This window comes from Solea solea, chromosome 16, assembly GCF_958295425.1.
Source record: "Solea solea chromosome 16, fSolSol10.1, whole genome shotgun sequence".
Classification (NCBI taxonomy): Eukaryota; Metazoa; Chordata; class Actinopteri; order Pleuronectiformes; family Soleidae; genus Solea; species Solea solea.
This window is the reverse complement of record NC_081149.1, coordinates 17,536,753-17,561,172: the sequence shown is the minus strand read 5'-3', so window position 1 is coordinate 17,561,172 and position 24,420 is coordinate 17,536,753. Positions and strand designations below refer to the sequence as shown.

Genomic DNA, 24,420 nt, shown 5'->3' with positions numbered 1-24,420 from the left:
CATGGTTTTAAATTCAAATGTAATGCTGTGTAAAATAAATCTTAAAAGAAAAGTTGTGTTCTCATTTGCTGTTCCTTTTTTTTTCAGACTAACATCAGAGTGACCCCTGTTTTTAGCCTACAGTTGTTTAAATGTTGTTGTTGTTTTTTTTTTTTTTTGATTTGATTTGATTTTGATTTGGCTTATGGCATGATTCTTTTATTTTATTTTTCAGTAAATTTTTCCTACATCTTATATTTCTTTTATACTCTTGTGATGCACTTTACACCCTCTGGACACCTTTGTGTTTTTTTTTTTTTTTCCACAAATCACAAAACCACACAAACATTCAATCATTACTATTGAACAAAGTATTGCATATTTGATCATTTTGATAAGGGCTAAAGAGATTCCATTAAAAAAAAAATGCAACCTAATGCAATCATATTAATTTTGTTGCTCATTTTTGACATATCCAATACTCTAATTAGTAATTAAAATAATTCAACTGGCATTTACAGGGTTAAAATCCTCAAAATTATTGAATGGTTGGTAGTTTTGAACCACTCTTAAGTTGTTTAAGTGATTTATGCGGAAAAAAAAGACACAAAAAATATTGACGTATGATGATTTTCTAGCAGTTTTTCACATGTGTACATTTTTGCCATAAAGGTGTCCAGAGGGAAGAAAAAATTGCGGGGCCATTTGTTCTCTAATCTGTGGAGGAAATTCTGAAAGTCTCAATTTTAAGACATTGATTTGACATTGTGTTTCAAGAAGACACACATGATGCTTTAGGCAATTACAGTGGTGCTTTGAATGTGTTGGGTATAACCTTCACCATGTTATTCATCTTAATTGAACAGTTCCATCATTTGTTAGTTATAAAGTCTTTTAAAGGTAGAAAATGGAACTAAAGGCAGTTTGCAGTTTAAGGATTGCAGATTACAGATTGCTTCAAATGGCTTTGTTTGACTGATTATTTCTGTTGTTGTTGTTGTTGTTGTCATTGACATAGTTAACAAAACATACTTTTTTTCCCTCCTCTCATTAAGTTTGGAAATATTACAACAATGCCTTGTGTACAACACACAATGCTGCCATTGCAAACATCCTTACGTTGGGAGAGAGCAGTGACGTAATCACGTGATCTAGTCAACAACTCAGCTGTTGTGATGGTGCGTTCACGAGCCCTCGCCGCTCCTCGTATTTCAAAGATGTGAGTAAGTAAAGTAAACAATCAGATAATGAACAGTAGGATTCAACAGTATTTTTTATTAATTATATTGTTATACTTTGTTGAATTGTTAATACATTTCTAATAGGTTACATGGATGAATTCACCATTCCACAAACTCTCTGCTTCTCTTTCAACTTTCAATTACCGAGAGTTTGTATGTTATGAGCAAAATTAAATATATTTGACACATGTGGATGGAATGTGAATATAATTCAGGGCTAAAGGATTTGGCCAAAAGGGTTTTATGATGAAGAAAAAATAAAATCAGTCAATACCCTGATTAATGTCGGATAAATAAAGGTTGTTTGTTGCTCCCGAGTGAAACTGAAATTAATTAAAATAGAGGATGCAAGTTTTAAACTTCCTTCTTTGCTGAACATGTTTTTACAGAGTGATTATTTTTCTCTGTTGTGGAACAACAGTGATGCCGTATCCTTGTGTGGCTAGGGTGTTTTTCTATTTATATCCTCTTTAATACTTTGGTTTTTTTATGTTGACATGTTTGTATATATTGTATTTGTATTTTTACTGCTGTTCTAACACGAATATACCTTGATTTAGACAAATAAATAAGTCTATTATTCCTTATATAAATTAAAAGTTATAAATAATTACTTTATTGTTCCCTGGACATACTATATTTACACAAGATAATACCTACAAGTAGGCTTCTTTCTGGTTTTGATATGTGTGTGTGAAGCTGGAAAGTCAGAGTTTTATAATAGCACTTGAACGTAACATGGGACAAGTGAGGAAAAAAGAGGAAGACATCCACGTAGCCTGTCTCGCATTGTAATGATACGGCGGTGTAACGTCCTAAATGTGAACGTTTGTACAAGAAAAAGGTGCTTTGGATAAAGCGGGTGACGGTGCTCATAGTGGAGGGTTTACGCGGGTGAAGCCACGTCCGTCGCGGTCCTGTTCGCTGAAAAAATGGAGCTGGAGGACGGAGTTGTGTACCAGGACGACCCGGGGACATCAGCGATGATGTCTGAGCGGGTGTCGGGCCTGGCCAACTCTATCTACCGCGAGTTCGAGAGGCTTATCGGCAAATACGACGAGGACGTGGTGAAGGAGCTGATGCCGCTGGTCGTGGCCGTGCTTGAGAACCTGGACTCGGTGTTCGCGGAGAACCAGGAGCACGAAGTGGAGCTGGAGCTGCTGAAGGAGGACAACGAGCAGCTCATCACTCAGTACGAGCGGGAGAAAGCGCTGAGGAAGCACGCCGAGGAGGTGAGTTCAAGCGAAGACGTATAATACTCTGCTCAACATCTGTTTTTTTCCCCCCGTGGGTTAATTGACCTGAAGGCTGTGTCAGGTGCTTTGTCCACCCTGTCTGCATCCCTGTGTGCTGGATAGAGGTTTACACGTGGCTGAGCAGTTTCCGTGGTGTTTAGTGGGGATGTAAACAAGACAGTGTCATGGTTAACGTCAGTCGGAAAAGGGCCCTCTCTTTGTGTCTGCTGCGTTTTCTTGCCCAATGGTCACTCACGTGAAGTTCTACTCTGTGCCTCAACAAACACACTTTACAAACTTAACCTCAACATGCAGCCACTCCACTGTCGTTTATTGCGTCAGTCGAAGTCGAAGCACAGGTGCGACCCTGACTGAGGAAACAGCAGGTGACTCAGCGTTTTGAGCCATCACTGTAAATCTCACCAGCCATTATATTAGGTACACTGAATATTACTGTGTGAAAATCCCAGCAGATCAGCAGTTTCTGAATGCTTGCATCTGGTGTGAAACTTTTATATAATCAATGTTCACCATATTCAAACAATTGTCAAATGGGGTCACACAACTCCCTGAGTTTCTCTGTGTAGTTGTGTTGACATCTCATCACATAGTAAAGCTAGATTGGCTGAAGAAGCCTCCACAACAAGTTTCAGAAGGGGCTTCTGCTGCGAAAAAATAATCTTGTGCAATCATATTTTGGCCCGTCACATTTTAACAAATGTGAATGTACAATATATACAATATTGGAAATATGTGGTCCTCCAATAGAATGCAAAGCAAATAAAAGCAATTCCCCAAATAACTGCTAGACTAAGTGCCTACATGTGCTAATGAATGCTGCTGTTCCTGCACCACACAGCTCCAATTTTAGAAGTACTCTGGATGAGTAACATTATGTTATATACAACGCATAACTTGCTGAAGTTCTGTAGAAAGAAAAATAATAATAATAATGTCTTGCACAAGAGAAGGCAAAGAGCTAGCTAGCTACCCTCAGGGGTTCAATAGAAGTTATTTAAATCACCTTTCTACTTCATTTTAATGCTTGGTTATGAACATCAGTATGTCGCGTTGACCATCTCTACGTCCATGAATGCGTTGAGTAGTCAAACAACATTTAGTGAGCAGCACTAACCTTTGCCAAGGCTGCTCTGTCTGCCACTGTGTCAGTATGCTCTCATTTCTCTTAAGGGTAACATTTGTTTTCTTGGTCCATTACCTACACCCACAGAAAATTTAAGTTACTTTTTGAGTTATCCTTCTCACAAATAAATAAATGTGGTCGAAAAACATGACCTCTGTGGTGCACTTGCAGAGGTTAAACAAAATGGACAATGAAAATGAGATCAGGCGAGCAGACAGAATTATGTAAAGAAAGAGCTGCTTTCGTCATGAATGCCACGAATCACCCCACCGCAGCTTTACCCAAACTATCTATTATGATGATGAATTCACTGTACTTGTACGACCACCACACTGCACGACCAGCAGTCAATCATTCATCCACTATGGCCGAAATATTACATCATCTGTTGGAAGAGTGGTGGAGTAAGTGCTCGCATGCTTTACAAAAGTAAAAATAATTAAATTATCAAATATGTACTGTACCTGCAGGAACCTATTTGTTCCTGGTCCCAGCTTAATAACCTGAAATTAATACCAAGAGTATTTTTAAACATTTTACAGCAATCAACTTCCAGAGTTTTAAAGTCAGTATATTGATCCAGTTGTTTACTATAGTGCTTTTATTGACTAGTGTTGCAGCAGAAACGGAAATTTCCTGAGGTTTTAAATCAGAAAATACTGCGTCCTACTCTTGATAGTTGTTTAAGACTCATTAAATGCTTTTATGTACGCTATGTTTAATAGCTCTTGACATGCCAAGTAAACCAAATGTGATTTATAAAATTGGTGAAGTGCCCCTTTTTAAAATCAAGGCAGCATCTCCTGTTACAGTAAGTTAAGCATGCGGAGCAGGTTGTAGTCATATTGCTAACAGATCACAGCCAGATGTTGTGTTTGTGTTATGGGTCATCTGCTTCCTGTTTCTTAGCCTCTGTATGAATGGTGATGTGATGTGAATCAGACCTTCTACCCCCCCCCCCCCCCCCCCTTACATGCAGTGTGACATCCAGACACACAATTAATCTGTAAACAGTAAAAACACACTGAGAATCACAGACTGCTCTGCTTTTGTTTGCAGTAAAATGTACATGGTTGTTTTGACATTGCACCAGGAAAGATTGCTTGAACATAGACCTGAGTTGGAGTGAGGCTGAGCTTGTTGGAGAGCCTGACATGGTGTTACTTCCCAGGTCATGTGTTCTTTTGTTAGAAATCAGCAGAAAGAAGGAGCATTCCCAGCTTGCATTTATAATTTCTCCTCTTTTATGTTAAATTCTGGCATTTCATACTGACCCTCCACTTCACAAAAGCAGCAAAGAGCATTACATTTCTATTTGAGAGGGCATGTCAAGGCAATTAAGAAGGTGGAATTTTGTTAATAAAGTTATCATAAACGATGAATCTTTGGATGCAAATTAATTTACTTAATTGTTCCAGCTCTATATATTTACATGTTTATTTGGTTTTGGCGTCACAATCAAAAGTTTTAAACGCACAAATTTGGTACGCTTAAAAGACAAAACTGAAGACACATTAATTTGGTGCCAAGCTGCATGTTAAATGTGTAGTGCGTAGTTTTTAAGTTTTAACAACCTACTAAATCTCCTTTACGTTCAAACCTTGTGTTTAAGCAGTAATTTCAATTTCGTGTCACCCGGCAACATTTCCATGTTGCACACATCGGAGGCAGAATACTCCTTTATTCACCCTGTCCTTGCACTGTTGGTGTAAACACATAAATGCTCCTTCAGTCAGGACTGACAGAGGCCGTTTACAGATGAAGTACGCGGCAGTGATGTAATGTTGCGTCAGTTCTGTTTATGAAGATCAAAAAGTACAAAGAACCACCAAAGGTTACGCACGTGACTTTTTAAAGCACAGTAAAATGTATGTGCCCAGAGGAAGGAGGGCTGCCACATTAGGGCCTTGGCCTTCTCAGCTGGACAGGATGTGGACACTGACAAAACACAATCTCCCATTCAGAGGTCTGGCTAGAAGGAAAGTGACGACCAGGGATTTCCGAATGAATCAATACATTTCAAGATCCTGTCCCTTCTGTCTTTATTTTAGTCTGCATTTCCATTGACATGGTACATGGTGTGAAATGCTATGTGACCTGTGCCTATATGTAATATATAATAAAGGATCAGCTCTTATTTTTGCATGTTGGAAAAGAGCGCTGAATGATATGGAGAAATATCTAATTATTGCGTTGCCTCACAGCAAAAAGGACGCTGGTTTGAATCCCAGTTGCCCTTTGATGGACTGGCAATCTGTCAAGGGAGTACTCCGCCTTTTGCCATATGTCAGCTTGGATTAGCTCCAGGCGATTAGACAATGAGAAGAAAGACCTCAGACTTTCAGATTATCAGTGACAAATGATGTATTTGAGATACATTTTTCTTGAACCTGACCTCCTCTTGTGTGTGATTGTGTGTCTGTTTGTATCTCGGAGTAGAAGTTCATTGAGTTTGAGGATACTCATGAACAGGAGAAAAAGGACCTGCAGAACCATGTGGACAGAATGGAGTCCCACTCCCGACAACTGGAGCTCAAGATCAAGAACTATGCAGACCAGAGTAAGCACACACTTAACATTTATGCACATTGCACACAGATGCACATCATCTCTGTTCTCTGCTATGTTATGGAGAAACGTTGTTTAATTGACGTGAAATTGCTGTGATGATAGATATATATTTTTTTTTTGTAGGAAAATCTATTCTCCATTTAGCTTTGCAGTTTTTTTGCTTGTACACATGCACAAACACACCCGGATCTCTTTCTCCCTCTTTGTATTACAAAGATTTCTGTTATTCTCTTACTTGTAATGCGCCAATGCCTTACCACTTTCATCATGTTGGTGGGTTTAGGAATAGAGGTGAAGCAATTAGACGTAATGTTCTGTCAATTATGGAAATAACGGATTCATACAGTGCCTACTGGTCTAGTTCAGAATCAAATGGCAGCTATGTGTTTGGTATATTCTCAAAAATAAAACAACAAAATCGGTCATAAGTTTTTCCCTTCTCTGTAGAAACTGGCACTCTCCATCTAACTAGGGGGTCAAATCATCCCTCTGCCACTCCCACTCAGCAGTAAATCATTGGAGTGGATCCCAGAAAGACTAGCAATGCCTTGGGGCAAAGCTAATGAGGATCCTAATAAATATACTAATAAACTAATTCATCGTTTGTTCCAGCACTGGAGTTGTTTACATCTAGGACAGAGTTTACAGCTACTGTAAAGTAAATGAGGTGTTTTTTTTTTAGTCATTCTCTTTTATGTTGGTGTTATTTTTCACTTACCTGACACTGAAAAGACAAAATAATTTACTGCTTATCTTTTGTAGTTGTGTCGTACTATTTGTCTCAGTCCCATGAGAGACACTTGAAACCCTCGCTTGCACCAACACAAACACAATGAGATTGAATGGCTGAGTGATTTTGAGGTATATGCTGCTAATAGGGCTGCAACTTACTCTTATTTTCATGATTGGTTAATCTGTCGACTATTCTTTCTTTGATCAATTAGGCGTTTGACCCATAAAATATCAGAAAATGTTAAAAAATGTTGATCAGTGTTTCCCAGACCTGATAAACACTGCTAAACTAATGTTTGCAAATGTCAGTTTTGTCCACAAACCAAAGGGATTTAATGATTTCTGTTTAATGGAGTAAAAAAAAAAACTGAAGCTGAAAAATCAGCAAGCTTGATTTAGTGACTAAAAAGACACTTGAACCTAACAATCAATTCTCAAAATAGTTGCCAGTTAATTTAGTAATCATTGAATATTAATCGATTCAATATTTCAGTCCTAGCTTCTGTTCTTATGTATTGTATTAATATACAGTATATGCTCCTCTGGACTACCCAGTAAAGTTTTGACAAATTTAGCTTATTTGTTAGCTTTTTTATTTAGTTTTTTTTTTTTTATGAAATCCAGTGAAAAGTTTAAAAGGTTTCATAATTTCACGTCTATAATCTTTAACCTTTCTTCATGAATATTGTGCTATTGTATTGTATGTTATGGTCCATAATTATCTTGATTTTTTTATAAAACACATTATGTTTTCATGTCGTGTGCTTCCTTCTGCTGAGTCAAATCTGTTTCAGTCAGCAGGTTAGAAGAACGAGAGCTGGATCTCAAGAAGGAATACAACTCCCTCCATCAGAGACACTCGGAGGTAAGCGGGTGAGGGAGAAAGGAGATGTTGTGGAGTTGCAATCATTACGGCCAATTTCACACTGGATGCATAGCAGAAGATCTACAGTAGCTCTGCTTCAGTTGGACAGGAGACATGTGAATGAAAGAGCTGTGCAAGATGCAGCAGAGCAGTGCTGCACATGCATCCAGTGTGAAACCAGCCTAAGTTTCCTCTGCCTCTTCTGCTTTGACTTCTGCAGATGATCCATAACTACATGGAGCACGTCGAGAGGATCAAAATGCAGCAGATCAGTGAGACGTCAGAGTTGAGCACAGTCGGCCGAGTCAGGTAAGATCGCGTGAAATGAGTTTGTGTCAGGGAGCAAAGGTGAAGCCCCCAAGGAAAGCTGCCGGCAAATGACATGACTGACCTAACCTTTGAACAAGTCTATGTGATTTTATTGTACAACTGATCTTTTAAGACGACATGATGAAGTTGATGTTTTGAGAGAAACTGATTCAAGGTTTTATTTTCTTATCCCTGTTACCACTCCAGGAGAGAGCGGCCTGTTTCTTTGGGGATTTTCCCCTCATCTGGTGGGGCGTCTCTACTAATCCCAGATGCCCAGGCCAGAGCAGAAACACCGGGCACAGAGGCCTGGAGGTTCACCGACCCATCACAGCCAAGGTCCAACACCAGCCTGAAGGTGGGTGTGAATGGCACCACAAAGCATCCTGTAAATTACAGCTGGTGGAAAATAAAGATAATGCAACACTCATGGTCATGGTCAGACTTTAGGATGTCTGTGTGAAAACTCACACTGGGAATTTAGAAATGAAATGAATGATACTTTGATTTTGATGTCTGAATAAGTGTCAAATGTTAATTGTTCAGAATTGTGATCATTGCATCAGTGGTGCACAAAAAGCTTTAAACTAAAGTGTTTTGGTTTTTTTCAGATTCCAAAAATGTTTTCTGTGTCAGTAGTTTACAAAATTGCATTCCCTGCTTTTGCTGTTGAAGATTTTTGTCATCTTGGCTCTGATTCCATTTAAAAATAAAGAGCCTTTGATGGGGCTCAGGCGGGCTTTAGCGTATTTTAGCAGGTGTTTCACAAGACGATCTGTGTTTTCAGACGCCCTCCTCATCCTCCTCCTTAGCCACTGATGAATATGCAAAACTACTCATAGTGCAGCTGTCAAAAGAGATCATCAAATGTGTCTCATAAATAATAATTGTAACCGTTTTCCTTTTGATGCAGGTGCAGTTAATGATGCTGAGCCTTGTCTTCACTTTGTCCATATTAATGTGTATTTTCAGTGATTTCATTGTAATGTGCTGTCGGCTAAAAGCAGACGAGCAGAACGGTGATAAACATATTTGTTATGTGGGCTATGTTTGGGTCTGTGGCAGTTAGGACCTGAACGGTGACAATGTTGTTAAAATCCACCACGAGTGAAGCCGCTATGTGGCTCGCAGCCAGTCGCAGAGGGAGAAAGAGGCAAGCTGCGATGTGATTGGTTGTTATATAATCAGTGCTACAGGATGTTTATTGTTGAGTCACGGCCTTTTGAATGCGAGTGACTTTGATAGGCAGACAGCCTCTAAGAGTTGGACAGAGATGTCATTCATTTTTTAGAGTGGGAAAAACAAAACAGTTTTAATGACATTGTGCCTATGCATGCGTGTCAGCCGTGATCTAATTTTCATGAAGTAAAAACATCTCATTGCTTTGCTTCAATTATTATAATTATATTATAATATGCTGTCGATATCCTTACATGTAGTTTAATTTCATAGGGAATAGAACAAGGCAACGGTGTTTGTATTCAGGTCTATTTTTAACCACATGTTTTTAAATGGTGTGTGGTTGCTTGTTATATTTCAACTTGGCTGCACTGGCCACAGAGATATTCCTTCTAATGACAGTTGAAACCATAGTAATGAGGCAAACATTTTACACCTTCTTCTGTGTAGAATTGTGGGCTCATACACGGCTTCAGCAGCCAAAGATCTACCAAATGTCTGGCAATACCAGATTCCCACCTACTGTTTCTGATGCTCTGAAATGGCTTCACAGGAAAACACTTTCCAAACATTAAAAATAGAATTCCTTTTTACACAGAAGTGTGTTAACTTTGTCTCCGGTATGAACAAGCCACCAATAACCTTTCATTATATAGAGGGTGAGGTCAATCTTGCTTTAAACGCAGACTTGGACTGAACGGTTTTACTTTTATCAAGCAACTACTGATTCCCACTCCAGATTAAATTATTTGAACTGGGGACTTCTCGGGACTTAACAGATCATTCTCACAGCAGTCGTTTTGACATAACAAGCACAGGCGTTACTGACAACATTAACAATCAGTTATCTGACAGATCAATAATTAAGTAAGTCAGGACAGTGAGTCAACATCCACAATCAAACTGAGGAAGCACAGGCATCATTAATGTGATGATTTAAAACCAGTGATTTTCCAACTTCGACCTGTCAAAAAAGGCCCGTAGTTGCAGATTATTTTTCTGTCATCTAATTAATCAGTAATATTTTACATTAATCACATTTCTTTGAAGGGCATTATCCAGAGAAAATTATTTCCAATCTGGATAAAGAAATGATCAGGTCTTTGTGGTCGACTGTAGTTATCTGACACGATGAGCTACAGCCACTCATAGACACAGAGGCTCACACTCGTCTTTCTGTTCCGCCGCTCACAATTGTGCTTCTACAGTCACTTTCACAGACATGCATGCTTTCAGGTGTTTGCATTTCTCCTGATCTGCTTCTGCACACATGAGCTTCATTCTTCCTCTTCCCCCCTCCAAGCAGTTGGACTTTGTCGACCCCCCGAAGGAAAGGGAGGGTAAGAGTGCGCAGGACTCTACTTGGGGGAATTCACTGGCTGACGACTGCAAGGTAGTTGGATGATGAGTGGTGGCAGCGGCAGCAGTATAATCGCATCGATGGGCTCCTTCACTCTGTTGTGTCATCTTTTCAAAAGTGCATTAACACATCACCCGCGCTATATTGTGCTACATGCAACCATGTCTGTAGGCTTCATCGGCGTTTTTCAAAATAAGTGCGTAAAATAATCAGCTGTGCCACAGATGGATCTGGTTAATCATTAATCCGTAAGATTCAATAACAGTGTGGTTGCATCTGGCTCTGTCATTTTGAATGCATGACTTTTTGTATTTCTCAGGCTGCACTGTATTTTCTTTAGCTGCTTTCGTGTAGATCTCTGCTGTGATCATCACTCTTTGTACATTAACACTTGCATTTTTTCATTTTAACTGTATGCTGTATCTCATGCTGTAGTGGTGTAACATTCCACCTCAAATGATCTCCTAGGCAATTTTGTTGAGTCTGTGTCAGTTGTGTGTTGTGTATCAGAGTTAGACTAGCAGCTCTCATTGTGGCTTCAGTAGATGTTGTGTGACGCCCCCTGCAATTTATGCAGCTTTTATGTGGACATTGTCTGTGTTTGTGTTGTCCGTGTGTTGGTCTCGCTGCACCACAGAGACGTTTAACCATCCAATCAGTTAATTTCTTTCTTTAGTGTTTCAGTGTTCTGTTTTTCTGACCTCCAATTTCACAAAATTACCTTCTGCCATTGTATCTTAGATTGTTCTGTTCAGGAAAGGTTTATCAGACATTTGGTTTTAAATGTAGACTTAGGTTTAAGTCATTTTTAGCAAAGTGAAATCCTGCCTTTTTTTTTAGTTCATCATTTGCACTTTCTCTGTTTTAACACCATGTTTATGTTCGCCTTTTAGATCGTAATTTTTGGGTTCTGAATATTTTCAGTATACTGTTGTGTTGTCTTAAACCTAGACTTCATGCAGCCGTCTGTAAACATTGCCATTAACTGGTCACCTGTGCTCACAGGATGAGTTGTCGGACTTCACTAACTCCAAATCAGCCACACCAATGTCCACCACTGTCTCAGACATGGAGAAGGAAGACGGAAACAATAAGAGCACTGAGGTGCAGGCTACACCAGGGACCAGAACCGTATCAGTGGGTAAGGTTGAACATCATGAAGCCAGGTTTGCCTGGTTTACATGCATTGGCTTCCGTGCAGTTCTCTTTTTCCTTGTGGTTTTGTGTGCAGTATTAATGCTGTAGAACTGTCTTTTTTGTTACCTCTATCTAAAAATACCACAAATCTGTCTCCTCCTTTTGGTGTTCTGGCATGTTCTGTGTCCTCTGAAGGTTTGCCTGAAAACAAGAGCAGTGCAGATGTGCAGGACATTATCGAGTCCACTCCTGAGCTGGACATGGATCTCGGTGGATACAAACAACACTGCAGGTACTGCAAAGAGATCTCTGTGTGACTGGTCTTCAAGAAAGTATCAAAGGGCAGCAAAGCCTCATCTCCTGCTGTCATTACTCTTCCAGTACCCCTACTAAAGGCATTGAGAATATGGCATTTGACCGCAATACAGAGTCTTTGTTTGAGGAGCTGTCATCTGCAGGCACCGGGCTTATAGGGGATGTGGATGAAGGGGCCGACTTGCTGGGTGAGTAAGAACAGTCTTTACCGTGGCACTAACATTGGAAAATGTTGCAGTGATTGGACCCACTGGGTAAAAGGAGTTTATGTACTAAATTCCCTTTGCACTTAAATATTTGCAAAACATTTGCTCAGTTAAAATATGACCTATGTTGTATGACAATTATACAATGGCCATGGGAAATTCTACACTGACTGGCTCTTAAATTACTTTCTATACTGTGAACTGAACTTACAAACAAACATATGTCCACTTTCTTTATGTTCTTTGTTGATTAAACCACTATTCAAAGAACTACACTAGCTTTTTTTTTTTTTTTTACAATTTACAATTTGGTTCATTGCTGATGAAGACCACAGGTAACCTTTACAACATAAATTGATGTATAGAAGTAAAATGTAAAACATATGATATGAAGTGTGTATTGTTAGATATACACGTTGAGGTGTGGTGATATAGAAAATAACTTAAAGAAAACACAACTGTACTCTGTAATAACCCTGGATTTAAAATGGCTGCTTTATTTCTAAAAAGCTGTTGTACTGAAGCTTTGCTAATATTTTTGACTACTAGATGCTGTTCTCCTCCCTGTTACTCCAACACTTGTTGTTTTCCTCATTGCTACACAACCTCCTTTGGTCCAGCTGTTAAAGTATTCCACCTGGATGCATGGGGTTTGAGTTGCTGCTGTGTGGTGTGACTGCTGCATCTTGCTCACGTGTGGGTCTCGCTAATGTGTGTCCCCCACACTGCCAATATTATATGTATAACTTCAGTTTCTGATTTATCACTGACTCTGACAGAAAATGTCAAGTGTGATTATGTTTATGTAGAGAGAGAGAGAGTCTGCTCTTCACCTGATAGAATTATTACAGCTGATTAAAATAGTTCATCTATTCAGAAACTGCTGTTAATTTTTTTTGTAATCCTGCTGTAGAATATCAGATCTTTTCTCCGTCTATTTTTGCTGGGAACCGCGCACCATGCATGAAAAATAGGCCAGATGCAGAAATTCAAAAATAGATGCGACTCTCCTGCAGGCAGTGTGAATAATCTAATCTGTTAACACGGGCGTCGAAATTAAAAACATAACGGGATGCAGCATTGATGCAGACACAACGTGTGCACCAGGCCTTAGCCATCTACCCATGTTAACGTCACCTCTCTCTCTCCCTGTGTCTCATCCTCTGGCTTTTGTCCCTAATCCCAGTGGAGTACTCTGGTGTGTATGACCTTAACCATCTCTTTGGCATAAAAATCTTTTCTCTAAAGTCCCTTTGACCCCCCAACTCATTTGTTACTTTCTGCCATTTCTCCCATCAATACAGTTCACTGCTTATTCTTCTTCATTATGTTTGTTGACCTTCAGTTGTGCAAACTCAATAGTTTTTCAACTGATTACTTTAGACTTTTGATTCTATTTAATACAGTTTGATGCATGGATGATGAGAGTTTAATGCTTCCTTTGAACAGCTCTTCTTTGAACAGCTTAAATATTATTTTGCGGTTGTATTTTCCTCTGCTTATTCTCTTTTCTGCCGCCTTTGTCAAATGTAACGAGCCTTAGAGATCTGGCAGCAGCATCTCTTCCTTGTTTGCTTGCGGAGTCAACGGCTACACACTCAGCTCTGACTCCTCCATCATTTTGGTCATTCCACTGTCTCAACGTGTTTCCACATTTCTCCCTCTTTCTCTCTCTGCCTTATTCTGTCTGCCTGACTTGGATTGCATGGTTATCTCAGACCTTAGTTTGATTGGTAAGACCTCACCCGCTCTTTCCATCCTTCTCCTGTCAGTCTTGTGATGTGCTGTTGGTTTGTGCGAGATGTGTCTTGTTCCGTGTTAAACCTACAGTAACAAATATCTCAGTAGGAGATATTTTACATTTTACGTAGTGCCTTGTTTAATATGGTCTTTTAGTAGGAATAATCTTCTGTGGTACATTTTAATGTATAGTCCTTGTGTAGTCACCTGCTGTAGTTGGTTGTCTTGTTGTTTCTTCGTGCAATAAACGTCAAACATCAACATGATTTTTGTCCAGGTATGGGTCGGGAAGTTGAAAATCTAATTCAGGAGAATTCACAACTACTTGAGACGAAGTAAGAAGGAAATCTAACCTTTTCTTGTCAATTTTTATATCCACTGTCTGTAAGTCCTCGGAGGAAAAATGATAATATAACCATTTGCTGCATTTAAATGTCTCTGTTCCCCCTCTCTCCAGGAATGCCTTGAATGTGGTCAATAAAGACTTGATATTGAAGGTGGATGAGTTGATGTGTGAGAAGGAGATGTTGCAGGGAGAACTGGAGGCTATACTGCAGGTCAGGGCCAAGCTGGAAGACAAGAGCAGAGAGCTGGAGGAGGAACTTAAAAAGTAAGTCATAGTGATAACTGGTAGCACTGAGCAATTTATAATGATGATGCTTGTGAATTGTAAAATAACATAAGAACATTTAGTGTGTGTGTGTGTGTGGGGAATATAATGAATGATCTTCTTCAGAGTGCGATTGGATATGGAGGAAGTGAAACAGAAAACTAAAGATGAAGAAGATGTGAGTTGTGTGCAGCTTTACCTTTCCATCAAGATGCAGCTCATTCCTGAAATACTTAATGTATACCTGTGCGTGCGTGTGTGTGTGTTGACTGTGTGCAGCCACAGAATGACGTACCTACGGCCCAGAGGAAGCGTTTCACTAGGGTGGAAATGGCCCGAGTGTTGATGGAGAGAAACCAGTACAAAGAGAGACTGATGGAGTTGCAGGAGGCTGTGCGGTGGACTGAGATGATCAGGTGCAAAACAAAGGGCTGCAAATTTGCACGCCAATATATAATCTCATCTCTGTTTATAGCGAGATTACTGTACAAAACCTCTAATCATGTGACTTTGAAAAGAACCGTCAACACAACCTTTTATAATACTGTTCTCTTTTATTAAAGGGCCTCGAGGGAAAATCCAACACTAACAGAAAAAAAGAAGTCCAGCATCTGGCAGTTGTGAGTCATTTCAAATAAAAAGCAATATTAACTTCCTTTTTGACAGGGCTTTAGTTTGACAATCTTCCTCAGTTAACTTTTTGTGGCAAATTATTCAAATACAGTTTTTTTTGTTTTTTCTTCTCCAATGTGCACTTGAATTGGCAGCGTTAGGTAAAAATGGTTTAATAAACCCTTTTCATGCCAAACCTCTCCTTTACCCTCAAAGAACTGCTCCTCCTTTACAAATAGATCCAAATTTGAGATACATTATTCATAATCCGTCTCAGTGTTCAGTCCATCAGTTGTTATCACAAACTGCTCAGACATGACTCTCCTTGTGTTCCTGGATTTTCCTGTCTCCTGCCTGCTGTGTGCCCTCTGGTGTTTTCCTGCTCTGGCTGCTCACAGAGAGCTTATGAGGGACAGAGCATCCCAGCAGCCTAAATTCACATTTGTGTCCTATATTAAGGCATCTTTTACCTAAGTAGGCATTTTAATATTATTATTATGAATAGTCCTGAACCCCATGAGTTATTCTATTTCAGTATTTTGTTTTTATTCCTACAAATATACTACTGGAGGCTATTTTAATTTTAATCAAATATATTAATTCATTGAAAATATTTGTCCCTATTATTTCTGCATAGAGGTGTGTATATAGCAACAATGTAGGCTATTAAATGTTTTTTTTCCCAGGTCTATTTATCTGTAATCTGTCCCATGTATACACATGCTTAATGATTATATTATATATCATTTATATGTGGATAAATGCTCCTGGTATATATTTATTTTCCTTACACTGGTGCCAGTGACATGGACAGAGTGAATACACATAGGTTGAAACTATCCAACTTGAGACTTAAACACTGTTTATGACATAAAAGGGATTTGATAGGAAGTTCTTAGCTGTGCCACAATTCTCAGCATGCTGTATGTCACTGTACTATTAATGTTGGTGTTTATTCCTTGGGTGTCTGGTTGGTTGGTGACCCCCCCCTCCTGCATCCTTGCTTTTTTTCCTGCTCGCCTGTCGGCACTGTTTCCCTCTTGGCTTTCTGTAACTCCACCATCTGCAGCTTCAGCAGACTGTTTAGCTCCTCCGCCAGTGGCCCTGCCGGAAAGAAAGTGGAGCCCCAGAAGTACAACTCTCCGGGCAGCCTGGTAAAGAGGAGTAGCACCTTCTCCCAGTTCCCCACAGAGAAGTCCAAGACCTTTGATTTCCTCAATGAAGAGTGAGTACTAGAGTCTAGTCACTCTAGTTTTGGTGCTTTTTATCAAGGTGGACATATTTAAGAAACTCTGACGGTGAACATGTGTGTAGTATAATGTATACTTTGTACAACTGCTATTGTAGAAAGGACCAGTGCAGTTCTCCGTCACGTAAAGAGCAGAAAAGAGCCCAGTACAGACAGGTGAAGGCTCACATGCAGAAGGAGGATGGACGGGTCACTGCGCATGGTTGGAGCCTGCCCAGCAAATACAAGGTGCGAGGTGAAGGGTTGGAAATAAATTAAACAGAAGAAATATAGCTCTGTTTCACCGGCTCAGTAATTTCAATGTTGTTCAGTTACTTTTTTGTAATTTAAGTTGTCCAGCATGGGCTGATAAAGAACCCATTAACCTTTGGAGTTGATCTTATCAATGGAGTGGTCAAAGGATTTTTTTTTTCCCATTTTTTTTTTTACTTTAGCAAGATTAGACATATTTTCCCACTGAATTTCTCATTGAGAAAAGAATTGAGCTTACATAGTGTGCTATTATTCATTAATGGGTCGCATTTGTTGCTCCTACACCACTTTCTTTTTTAAATTAAAACAAACCTATGTAATGTTTCCAATATGATGAATATTTAAAATGGGCGTTAACATAATAAAAGGAAGTATAAGCCGACATTTATGTCTTGTATTCCAATAGGTGGCAAATGGTGGACAGGTGGAGAACAAAATGAACTTACCTGTACCAGTGTACTTGAGACCTCTGGATCAGACAGATGCTTCCATGAAGGTATATGATTAAAAAAACAATACATAAAAACATGTATTTACGGTCTATATTATGTGGCTTTTGTGCATTTTATCGAATCCTGAGGAAGAAAATAAGGTAATTTGAATATATTTGCTTTCTTTTTTCCAGTTGTGGTGTGCTGCAGGGGTCAATATGTCAGGAGGAAGGATTTTAGAGTTTATTAAGCAGACGGAGGGTTCTCAGAGTAACCTGGACCAGCTGGAGCATGACAATAAGGTGAGCAAATATGCAGTATATACATGTATGTATGTGTGTATATATGTATATATATATATATATATATATATATATATATATATATATATATATATATATATATATATATATATATACATATATACATATATACACACATATATATATATATATATATATATATATATATATATATATATATATATATATATATCAATATGTTTTGACGAAAGATGCAAAGCTGTTGGCTGACTTCATATTTGATGTTAGGATCAGGAGAAAGTGGACCAAGAGAAGGAGCTGATTGTTCAGGATGAAGTGTCCAGCAGGGTGTGGGTGTGCACCAGCACTCACTCCTCCACCAAGGTTTTGGTGCTGGACATCACTCAGACCTCTGACCTACTTGACAGCTTCTATGCTTGCAACACACATGTGGTCTGCATTGCCAGTGTGCCAGGTAGGTTGATTGTCTGTGGGCATTTCAGTGGGTTACTGTGGATCTGATTCAATCAGCAGTGGATGTGACTGTGAGGGATTTTGTTTTTTTTAGGTGTACTGGAGACTGATTATCCTACTGGTGAGGAAGTACCCCAGGATGTGGATCACAGTCAAGGTGATGGGGTGTCCCTGGCCGGCAGCGTCGCCAGTATGGGCTCTACAGGCAGCGATGGCACCATGGCAGCAGAGGGGACCACCGCCGTCCCTCAGACAGCCAGCTCCAATGTCACGGACCAGCCAGCTGAGCACACTGCCATCTCTGGCTCAGGTAGTGATGTGCTGGAAAGGTCTTACTCAATCCACCTTTGACAATATTAACATTATTGCAGGTAAGTTCAATAGTTTTCCTTGTACTTAACCATTGCTTCTCTATTTTATTTTTTAAACATCTACAGTGGAGCTGTCCAGAGAGACTAGTCCAGCAGAAGATGGTGTTCTTCCTGCAGAAGAGGCAACAGAAGCAACAGAGGCTAACGCTGGTGTGGGTGAAGAAGGAGAGGAGGACCAAGGAGCAGATCAAAACCAGCCGGGAATCTACACGGAGCACGTGTTCACCGACCCGCTTGGGGTGGGACCCACTGACTCCTCACCTACTGACTCGCAAAGGTGAGGAATGGATTTCTATAAATCGATGAAAGTTTTTAGTACTCAAATATATGTACTCAATATATGTATGTATATATATATATATATATATATATATATACATATATATATATATATATATATATATATATATATATATATATAACATTTATATATATGTATATGTGTATATATATATGTATATGTATATATGTATATACATATACATATACATATATCTTCCATTAAATACATTTTGTGTATCACAAAAATGTGTGTTACATGTCCAAGTCTAGAATAATATATATAATATATATATTATATATTATATAATATATTCCCCTGTTAGCCTTAACAGAATATTGTAGTTTTTAAGAGGCATGGATCTAAAAGAATGCTGCCTAATGAAGCTTCCTCCTCTGTGATCCAGGGGTTCCGGGCAGGATGGAGACTCGTCTTTGCCAAAAGACTCAGACCTGTTGGAGGGAGACTCCCAGAGGATGAGCAGTGCCCTCCCCACCATGTGGCTGGGAGCTCAGAATGGATGGTAAGTACAAGAACTCCCACTAGAGGGAGCTTGTGGAACATTAAAACATATGGAGTGAATACAGGTGATGAAATCGAATTTGAAATCCACTCCAGTATTGGACTGTTCTCTGTCCAGCCTGTTTTTAACTCACCTTTTCTTTATTTTTCAAGTCTGTATGTCCACTCGTCCGTGGCTCGATGGAGGAAGTGTCTCCACGCCATCAAGCTGAAAGACTCGATCCTCAGCATTGTGTGAGTACTAAGTTGGTTGCGAAGTACAAGGACATACTTTTTCTTTACCTGGAGAAGAATGTCTAAAACAGCATCTTCCACACGTTACAGGCATGTTAAAGGGAGAGTCCTTGTGGCGTTGGCTGATGGAACGTTGGCTATTTTCCACAGAAACATTGGTAAGTCTTCAGCGTATCACTTTCAAGTTTAGTTTTTGCATTTCATTCAGTCAGACAAAACCTCCGATTTCATGCCAAGAAAAATCTCAGTTTTCCCTTTTATTCCTACCAGGAGATGGTCAGTGGGACCTGACCAACTACCACCTGTTGGACCTGGGTCGGCCCCACCACTCTATCCGCTGTATGACTGTAGTCCATGACAAGGTGTGGTGCGGCTACAGGAACAAGATCTATGTCATCCAGCCAAAGGCCATGAGGATAGAGGTACAACTGTCACAAGACTCCATAAATAGTAAAAGGGAGCAAAAGTAATCCTGTTTTTCGGCTTGCTCCAAATGAACAAAATATTGCATAAAAACCTTTACATTTACGCCCCGTCATCTCAATCTGTTGTGCCTGAGCAGAAGTCATTTGATGCCCATCCTCGCAAAGAGAGCCAGGTGCGGCAGCTGGCCTGGGTAGGAGATGGCATCTGGGTGTCCATCCGACTGGATTCAACCTTGCGCTTATTTCACGCGCACACCTACCAGCATCTCCAGGACGTGGACATTGAGCCCTACGTTAGCAAAATGCTTGGTATGCAAATGTTCATCTTTATACCATGTAGTCACTTCTATCCAAACTCCTGGTCTCATCTCTTACTTTCATTTTGTTCTTTCTAGTTCTAGTTTGGCTCAGGTTCCCCAGCAATCTTTTACAGATATAAATGTGTTAAATCAAATAATTCCAAAGTTTTACCGATTTGAAAAAAAAAAAAAAATCTGAGAGCATTAGCCCTATATTGTTTATAGAAGTACAGTAATATTGTTTGAACATGGATTGTGTGTTGCAGGTACGGGAAAACTGGGCTTCTCATTCGTGAGAATCACCGCTCTCGTGGTGTCCTGCAGCCGTCTTTGGGTGGGGACAGGAAATGGTGTCATCATCTCCATCCCGCTGTCTGAAGGTATCACACACCCGCACTGATGTCTTACGGGCTACTCGGGTTCTCTTTAGACCGGCGACTTCATTTTTATTAGCCTTCATTTTCATGAAGGTCTGTGCCATTAACACCTCCACTGTATTAAATTCACACACCTGCGTGAAAACATGTGCAGTGTCAGCTAAAGGACAGGCTTTGAACCTGGTGAAGAGGGAGCTGGGCTAGAAGTGAGGAATCCCTCACCTGTGGTGATCTCTGGATAGTGAAACATTTTGATCAGAGATGTCAGTTTCCTCAGCAACACAGTTGGACTCTTGGAGAGAGAATGAGGACCTCAGAGAAGAGCTGTAGTTCCTTCTCACAAGGAACCTATTGAGGTAATGAGGGCTTCTGATTCAGAAGTGCAGCCTGTAGGAGATCTTGAAGGTAAATCCCAGAACATATTTTTTGACATCTCATCTGGCCTGGGAATTACTTAGATACCACTAGAAGGATCTGAAAATGTTGTGAGAGAGAGGGAAATTTGAGCTACCTTGCTTTCTACATGCTGCCATCACACCTTGACACTGAAATGTTGGAGTATTCTCACTTTTTCCTTGGAAAAACACAGTATGTCATGTCTGCCACTAGAGGTCGCTCAATCAAAACAATAACACAAGTCTTTGGTTGATGAGCATGGATCATGGGAATGTTCTTGTTGGGCCCCCCTGTGCTGTAACACTGTCTTAAAATGAATGCTCCATCAGGTATATGTTTGAAAGAGACTTCAGTGGAAACAAGTGGCTCATTCTTATCAAACTCCCTGTTTCCTGTCCCCTCGGTGCCGTCTTCCACATGCTCTTTCATACAGTACCTCCTCTCCCCGTCAGACTGCAGGACATATGTACTCTCAGCATGGACACTCTAATGTGTGCCTCAGGGATGAATAAGCTGATTCAGCGTCATACCTTTCACAGCTGCTCTTCTTCTCTCTCTCTCTGTCTGCCATGCATTCTTTTCCAGCCTCTTTCATTTCTCTCAAGGCACATTCCGTAAATGCAACAGTCGTTACCTCCAAGGTGCTGCTTGTTGAATAATAGATTCGTTGCTGGGTTGCTATGGATACAAGTCTCACAGTCACTGCACAGGTCTCTTCTCCAGAGGAGAACTTGGTTGTCTCTCTCTCATCAGTCTCTGAAGCATAGAGTTCTCATATAGCATTGGTGTCTCACTTTGTTTGTTTATGCTCTGAGGAACAATGAGAGCAAAGGGACTCTTCTGCTGTCAGACTAATGTGAACCACTGACCGCTGTGTTGCCTGTCTAAAAGATTGTGCAGGCCAGATTTTTTCAGTTTTGCTCTAAACCATAGATTTAATCATATAAGTGGTGTGCTGGCTACAGACATTTGTTTCAAATGTTTTATTCTTTCGTTCTCTTATTTATTGTTTGTTGTTGTATTGTATTAGTGTTGTTTTAAATTCTCTGCAATTACTTACAGGCAGATATTGAGATAACTTTATTTACAGAAGTCCGTAAATAAAGTTATCTCAATATCTGCAGGTAATCTGAAGGTAATCTGCACCTTTTTGACTTCAGCAGCTCTTATTATTTTATTTCATTCTTATCCTGCAGCCAACAAGACAATGGGGATAGTGCCAAATCGGCCCGGCAGTGCTGTACGGGTTTATGGTGATGCCGCTAGTGACTATGCCATGCCGGGTATCTTTGTGCCATACTGCTCCATGGCCCACGCCCAGCTGTGTTTCCACGGACATCGAGATGCTGTCAAGTTTTTTGTCACTGTGCCAGGTACGCGACAAGTACAGACCAAATAAAAAAGTGAAATGACAAGAACAGGAGGAACTCTGCAAAAAGAAAAGCTATAAGTTGGCAACTTCCAGTGCATACAAATTAGGCTGCAGATACACTTGGACGTGGACACTATCTAACTATCTAACTAACCCAATCATATGACTCTCTTTTGACCAGTGCAGTGGAGGATCAAAATTTCACCACTGCCATTTCAGCCTAACCATTTCCACCTTGGTAGCCAAGTCCGACCTGCAGGTTGTCTCCAAGTGCTAACGAGTTTAAATTAGATTTTAGATTTGGTCACCTTTGAAAGACAATGTAAGCAGGTTGTCAAAAAAATCTGATTTCAGCAATGTTTCGGAAATTGGGTATAAACACCTGCAAGGTATATGTAGCCTTAGTGACATATGAGACTGCAGATTGTACAAACAGAAGTCTCCGCTTCCCCTTTCCTAAGCATGTCAGGCACATGAAGTACGTTGTTTAAGCTCTTTCTAGATTGTTGGGCTTCTCTTGTGTTTATAGTATTCTTAAGTATATCAAAGCTGTTTTCTGACTTTAGTTGTTTTCTTTTGTCACAGGACAAGCAATTCCTCCTGCCGGTACCACAGATTCAGGCTCTGACGACCCCGTGTCTGAGTCATCTGACACGGCGACCTCTGACCCCAAGACATCCCTGGTCATGAGTGGAGGCGAAGGCTACATCGACTTTCGGTTGGGTAAGCACGCCGGGCATCCATATGAATCCAATTCTGTGTTGTTTGCAATGATGTTGCACTTTGTGAATGTTGAAACTGGTGTTAGTTTAAATTGCAATCGTCCTCCTCAGGTGATGAAGGCGGTGAGTTGGACGGTTTATCAGAGCCGACCACCAGCCAGCAGTCGACGCCCACCAAATCCGAGCGGAGCCACCTCATCGTCTGGCAGGTCACAACTTCTAATGATTGAAAAAAGGGAGACAAACTATTGTGTCAGTGCCAGGATCACCCTCCACCTCCCGCATGTCCTCCTCCTAAGTTTTTAATTTGATATTACTGATTGTTCTTAATGCCTGAGTAGTTGACCACTTTATAAAAGAAAACTATTATTTTTAGTCCACGTTTTGTACAATATATTCTTTATGAAATTGAGATAAGTGAGGTTTATGTCATAGAAGACGTCCATGGTCGAATTGTGTCCTTTTGTCAGTCTGCATGTCGGAAAAGCAGGTGCAAAAAAAAGGCCAAGTCAGTGAATGAGAAGTGTGATTGTTTGTCTCCCGAAAGACAGAGAGGGAAAAAGCACTTAAAAAAAAAAAAGAAAAAAGAGGAGGAAGTTTGGATTTGAGCTACAAATATTTTTATGACACACGTAAGACTCACATTTGTAAAACGATGCATCTGTATATGTGCGAGTGCCTGGTGTCTGAATGGATTCACTGATTTCCGTCCTGTGTTGGGCTTTTAATTATATTTTTATTGAGCTGGAGGTCAAAAATATGCTAGATCATAGTACACGCAGAATTTCTAATGGTTGTTTTATTAGGCTGATTACTATGCTGTCCGCTTGTTAGAGAAGCAGCTGCACAAACAAGAGGTATATATATATATATATATATATATATATATATATATATATACACACAGTTACTCAAACAAGCTTTTATTTCACAAACGCAGAGTAATACCGTAACTATATTAAAGCTGCTGTCAGTGAAATCCTTAGTTGAAATAAGTGCTATATTTCTGGACAGCTATCATTGGGTCATTTACATTAGGTTTTAAGAAAAAAACAAATGTAGTATTGTGTTATTCTGACTAAAACCCGGAATTGAATAAGACATTTTAAAGATGATAGTGGTACTTAATTAAAAAAAAAAAATTACTGCTGCATTTAACGGACGGTAGAAAGGACAGTAATTGCGCTCGACATGGTACCGACTAGCCTTCAACCGTACACAACTGTGCATGGAAACCTACTTTTCATATCGCCCACATCATTTTGTCCAATCAGGAACCAGAACTCCATTGATAGCCCTTTCACACCACCAGGGTTTCCGTGCCAGTTCCCGAACCTAATTTTGGTTTTGGAAGTTCTTCCTTGCGAACTGTGACATCATCAGTGGGCGTGTCATATTCTGGGTCGGAAAGTAGAGGAAGTATGGAGAAAAAGTGCCAGTGTCGTGTTTACTTCTGCTCGAGTAACGCGGAGTAACGTCCCCCCTCTTTGGTTCCTCTACATAAACGTAGGAAGTGCT

At 40.0% G+C, this 24,420-nt stretch overlaps 1 protein-coding gene across 8 annotated transcripts in view; it reads left to right on the top strand.

The window, feature by feature from the left end:
* Positions 1-1,967: 1,967 nt before the first annotated feature.
* Positions 1,968-24,420, top strand: part of spag9a (sperm associated antigen 9a) — a 23,433-nt gene continuing 980 nt past the window's right edge. The window contains exons 1-32 of one of the 8 annotated variants that reach the window (XM_058652911.1): positions 1,968-2,452; positions 6,039-6,159; positions 7,697-7,767; positions 7,988-8,076; positions 8,284-8,434; positions 10,562-10,648; positions 11,621-11,756; positions 11,948-12,044; positions 12,134-12,255; positions 13,460-13,471; positions 13,992-14,006; positions 14,291-14,348; positions 14,471-14,623; positions 14,750-14,801; positions 14,903-15,039; positions 15,187-15,243; positions 16,305-16,460; positions 16,583-16,712; positions 17,143-17,232; positions 17,362-17,469; positions 17,719-17,905; positions 17,999-18,214; positions 18,342-18,552; positions 18,962-19,078; positions 19,231-19,311; positions 19,402-19,469; positions 19,582-19,733; positions 19,874-20,045; positions 20,302-20,415; positions 22,005-22,181; positions 22,766-22,903; positions 23,014-24,420. The exon at positions 23,014-24,420 is cut by the window's right edge and continues 980 nt beyond it. In XM_058652911.1, the coding sequence (XP_058508894.1) occupies positions 2,153-2,452; positions 6,039-6,159; positions 7,697-7,767; positions 7,988-8,076; positions 8,284-8,434; positions 10,562-10,648; positions 11,621-11,756; positions 11,948-12,044; positions 12,134-12,255; positions 13,460-13,471; positions 13,992-14,006; positions 14,291-14,348; positions 14,471-14,623; positions 14,750-14,801; positions 14,903-15,039; positions 15,187-15,243; positions 16,305-16,460; positions 16,583-16,712; positions 17,143-17,232; positions 17,362-17,469; positions 17,719-17,905; positions 17,999-18,214; positions 18,342-18,552; positions 18,962-19,078; positions 19,231-19,311; positions 19,402-19,469; positions 19,582-19,733; positions 19,874-20,045; positions 20,302-20,415; positions 22,005-22,181; positions 22,766-22,903; positions 23,014-23,132 (3,894 nt within the window). In that variant the 5' untranslated portion in view covers positions 1,968-2,152 and the 3' untranslated portion in view covers positions 23,133-24,420. Of the gene's footprint in view, positions 2,453-6,038; positions 6,160-7,696; positions 7,768-7,987; positions 8,077-8,283; positions 8,435-10,558; positions 10,649-11,620; positions 11,757-11,947; positions 12,045-12,133; positions 12,256-13,459; positions 13,472-13,991; positions 14,007-14,290; positions 14,349-14,470; positions 14,624-14,749; positions 14,802-14,902; positions 15,040-15,186; positions 15,244-16,304; positions 16,461-16,582; positions 16,713-17,142; positions 17,233-17,361; positions 17,470-17,718; positions 17,906-17,998; positions 18,215-18,341; positions 18,553-18,961; positions 19,079-19,230; positions 19,312-19,401; positions 19,470-19,581; positions 19,734-19,873; positions 20,046-20,301; positions 20,416-22,004; positions 22,182-22,765; positions 22,904-23,013 lie in introns of all 8 variants that reach the window. The other 7 variants (XM_058652910.1, XM_058652915.1, XM_058652916.1 and 4 more) reach the window with 7 other exon arrangements.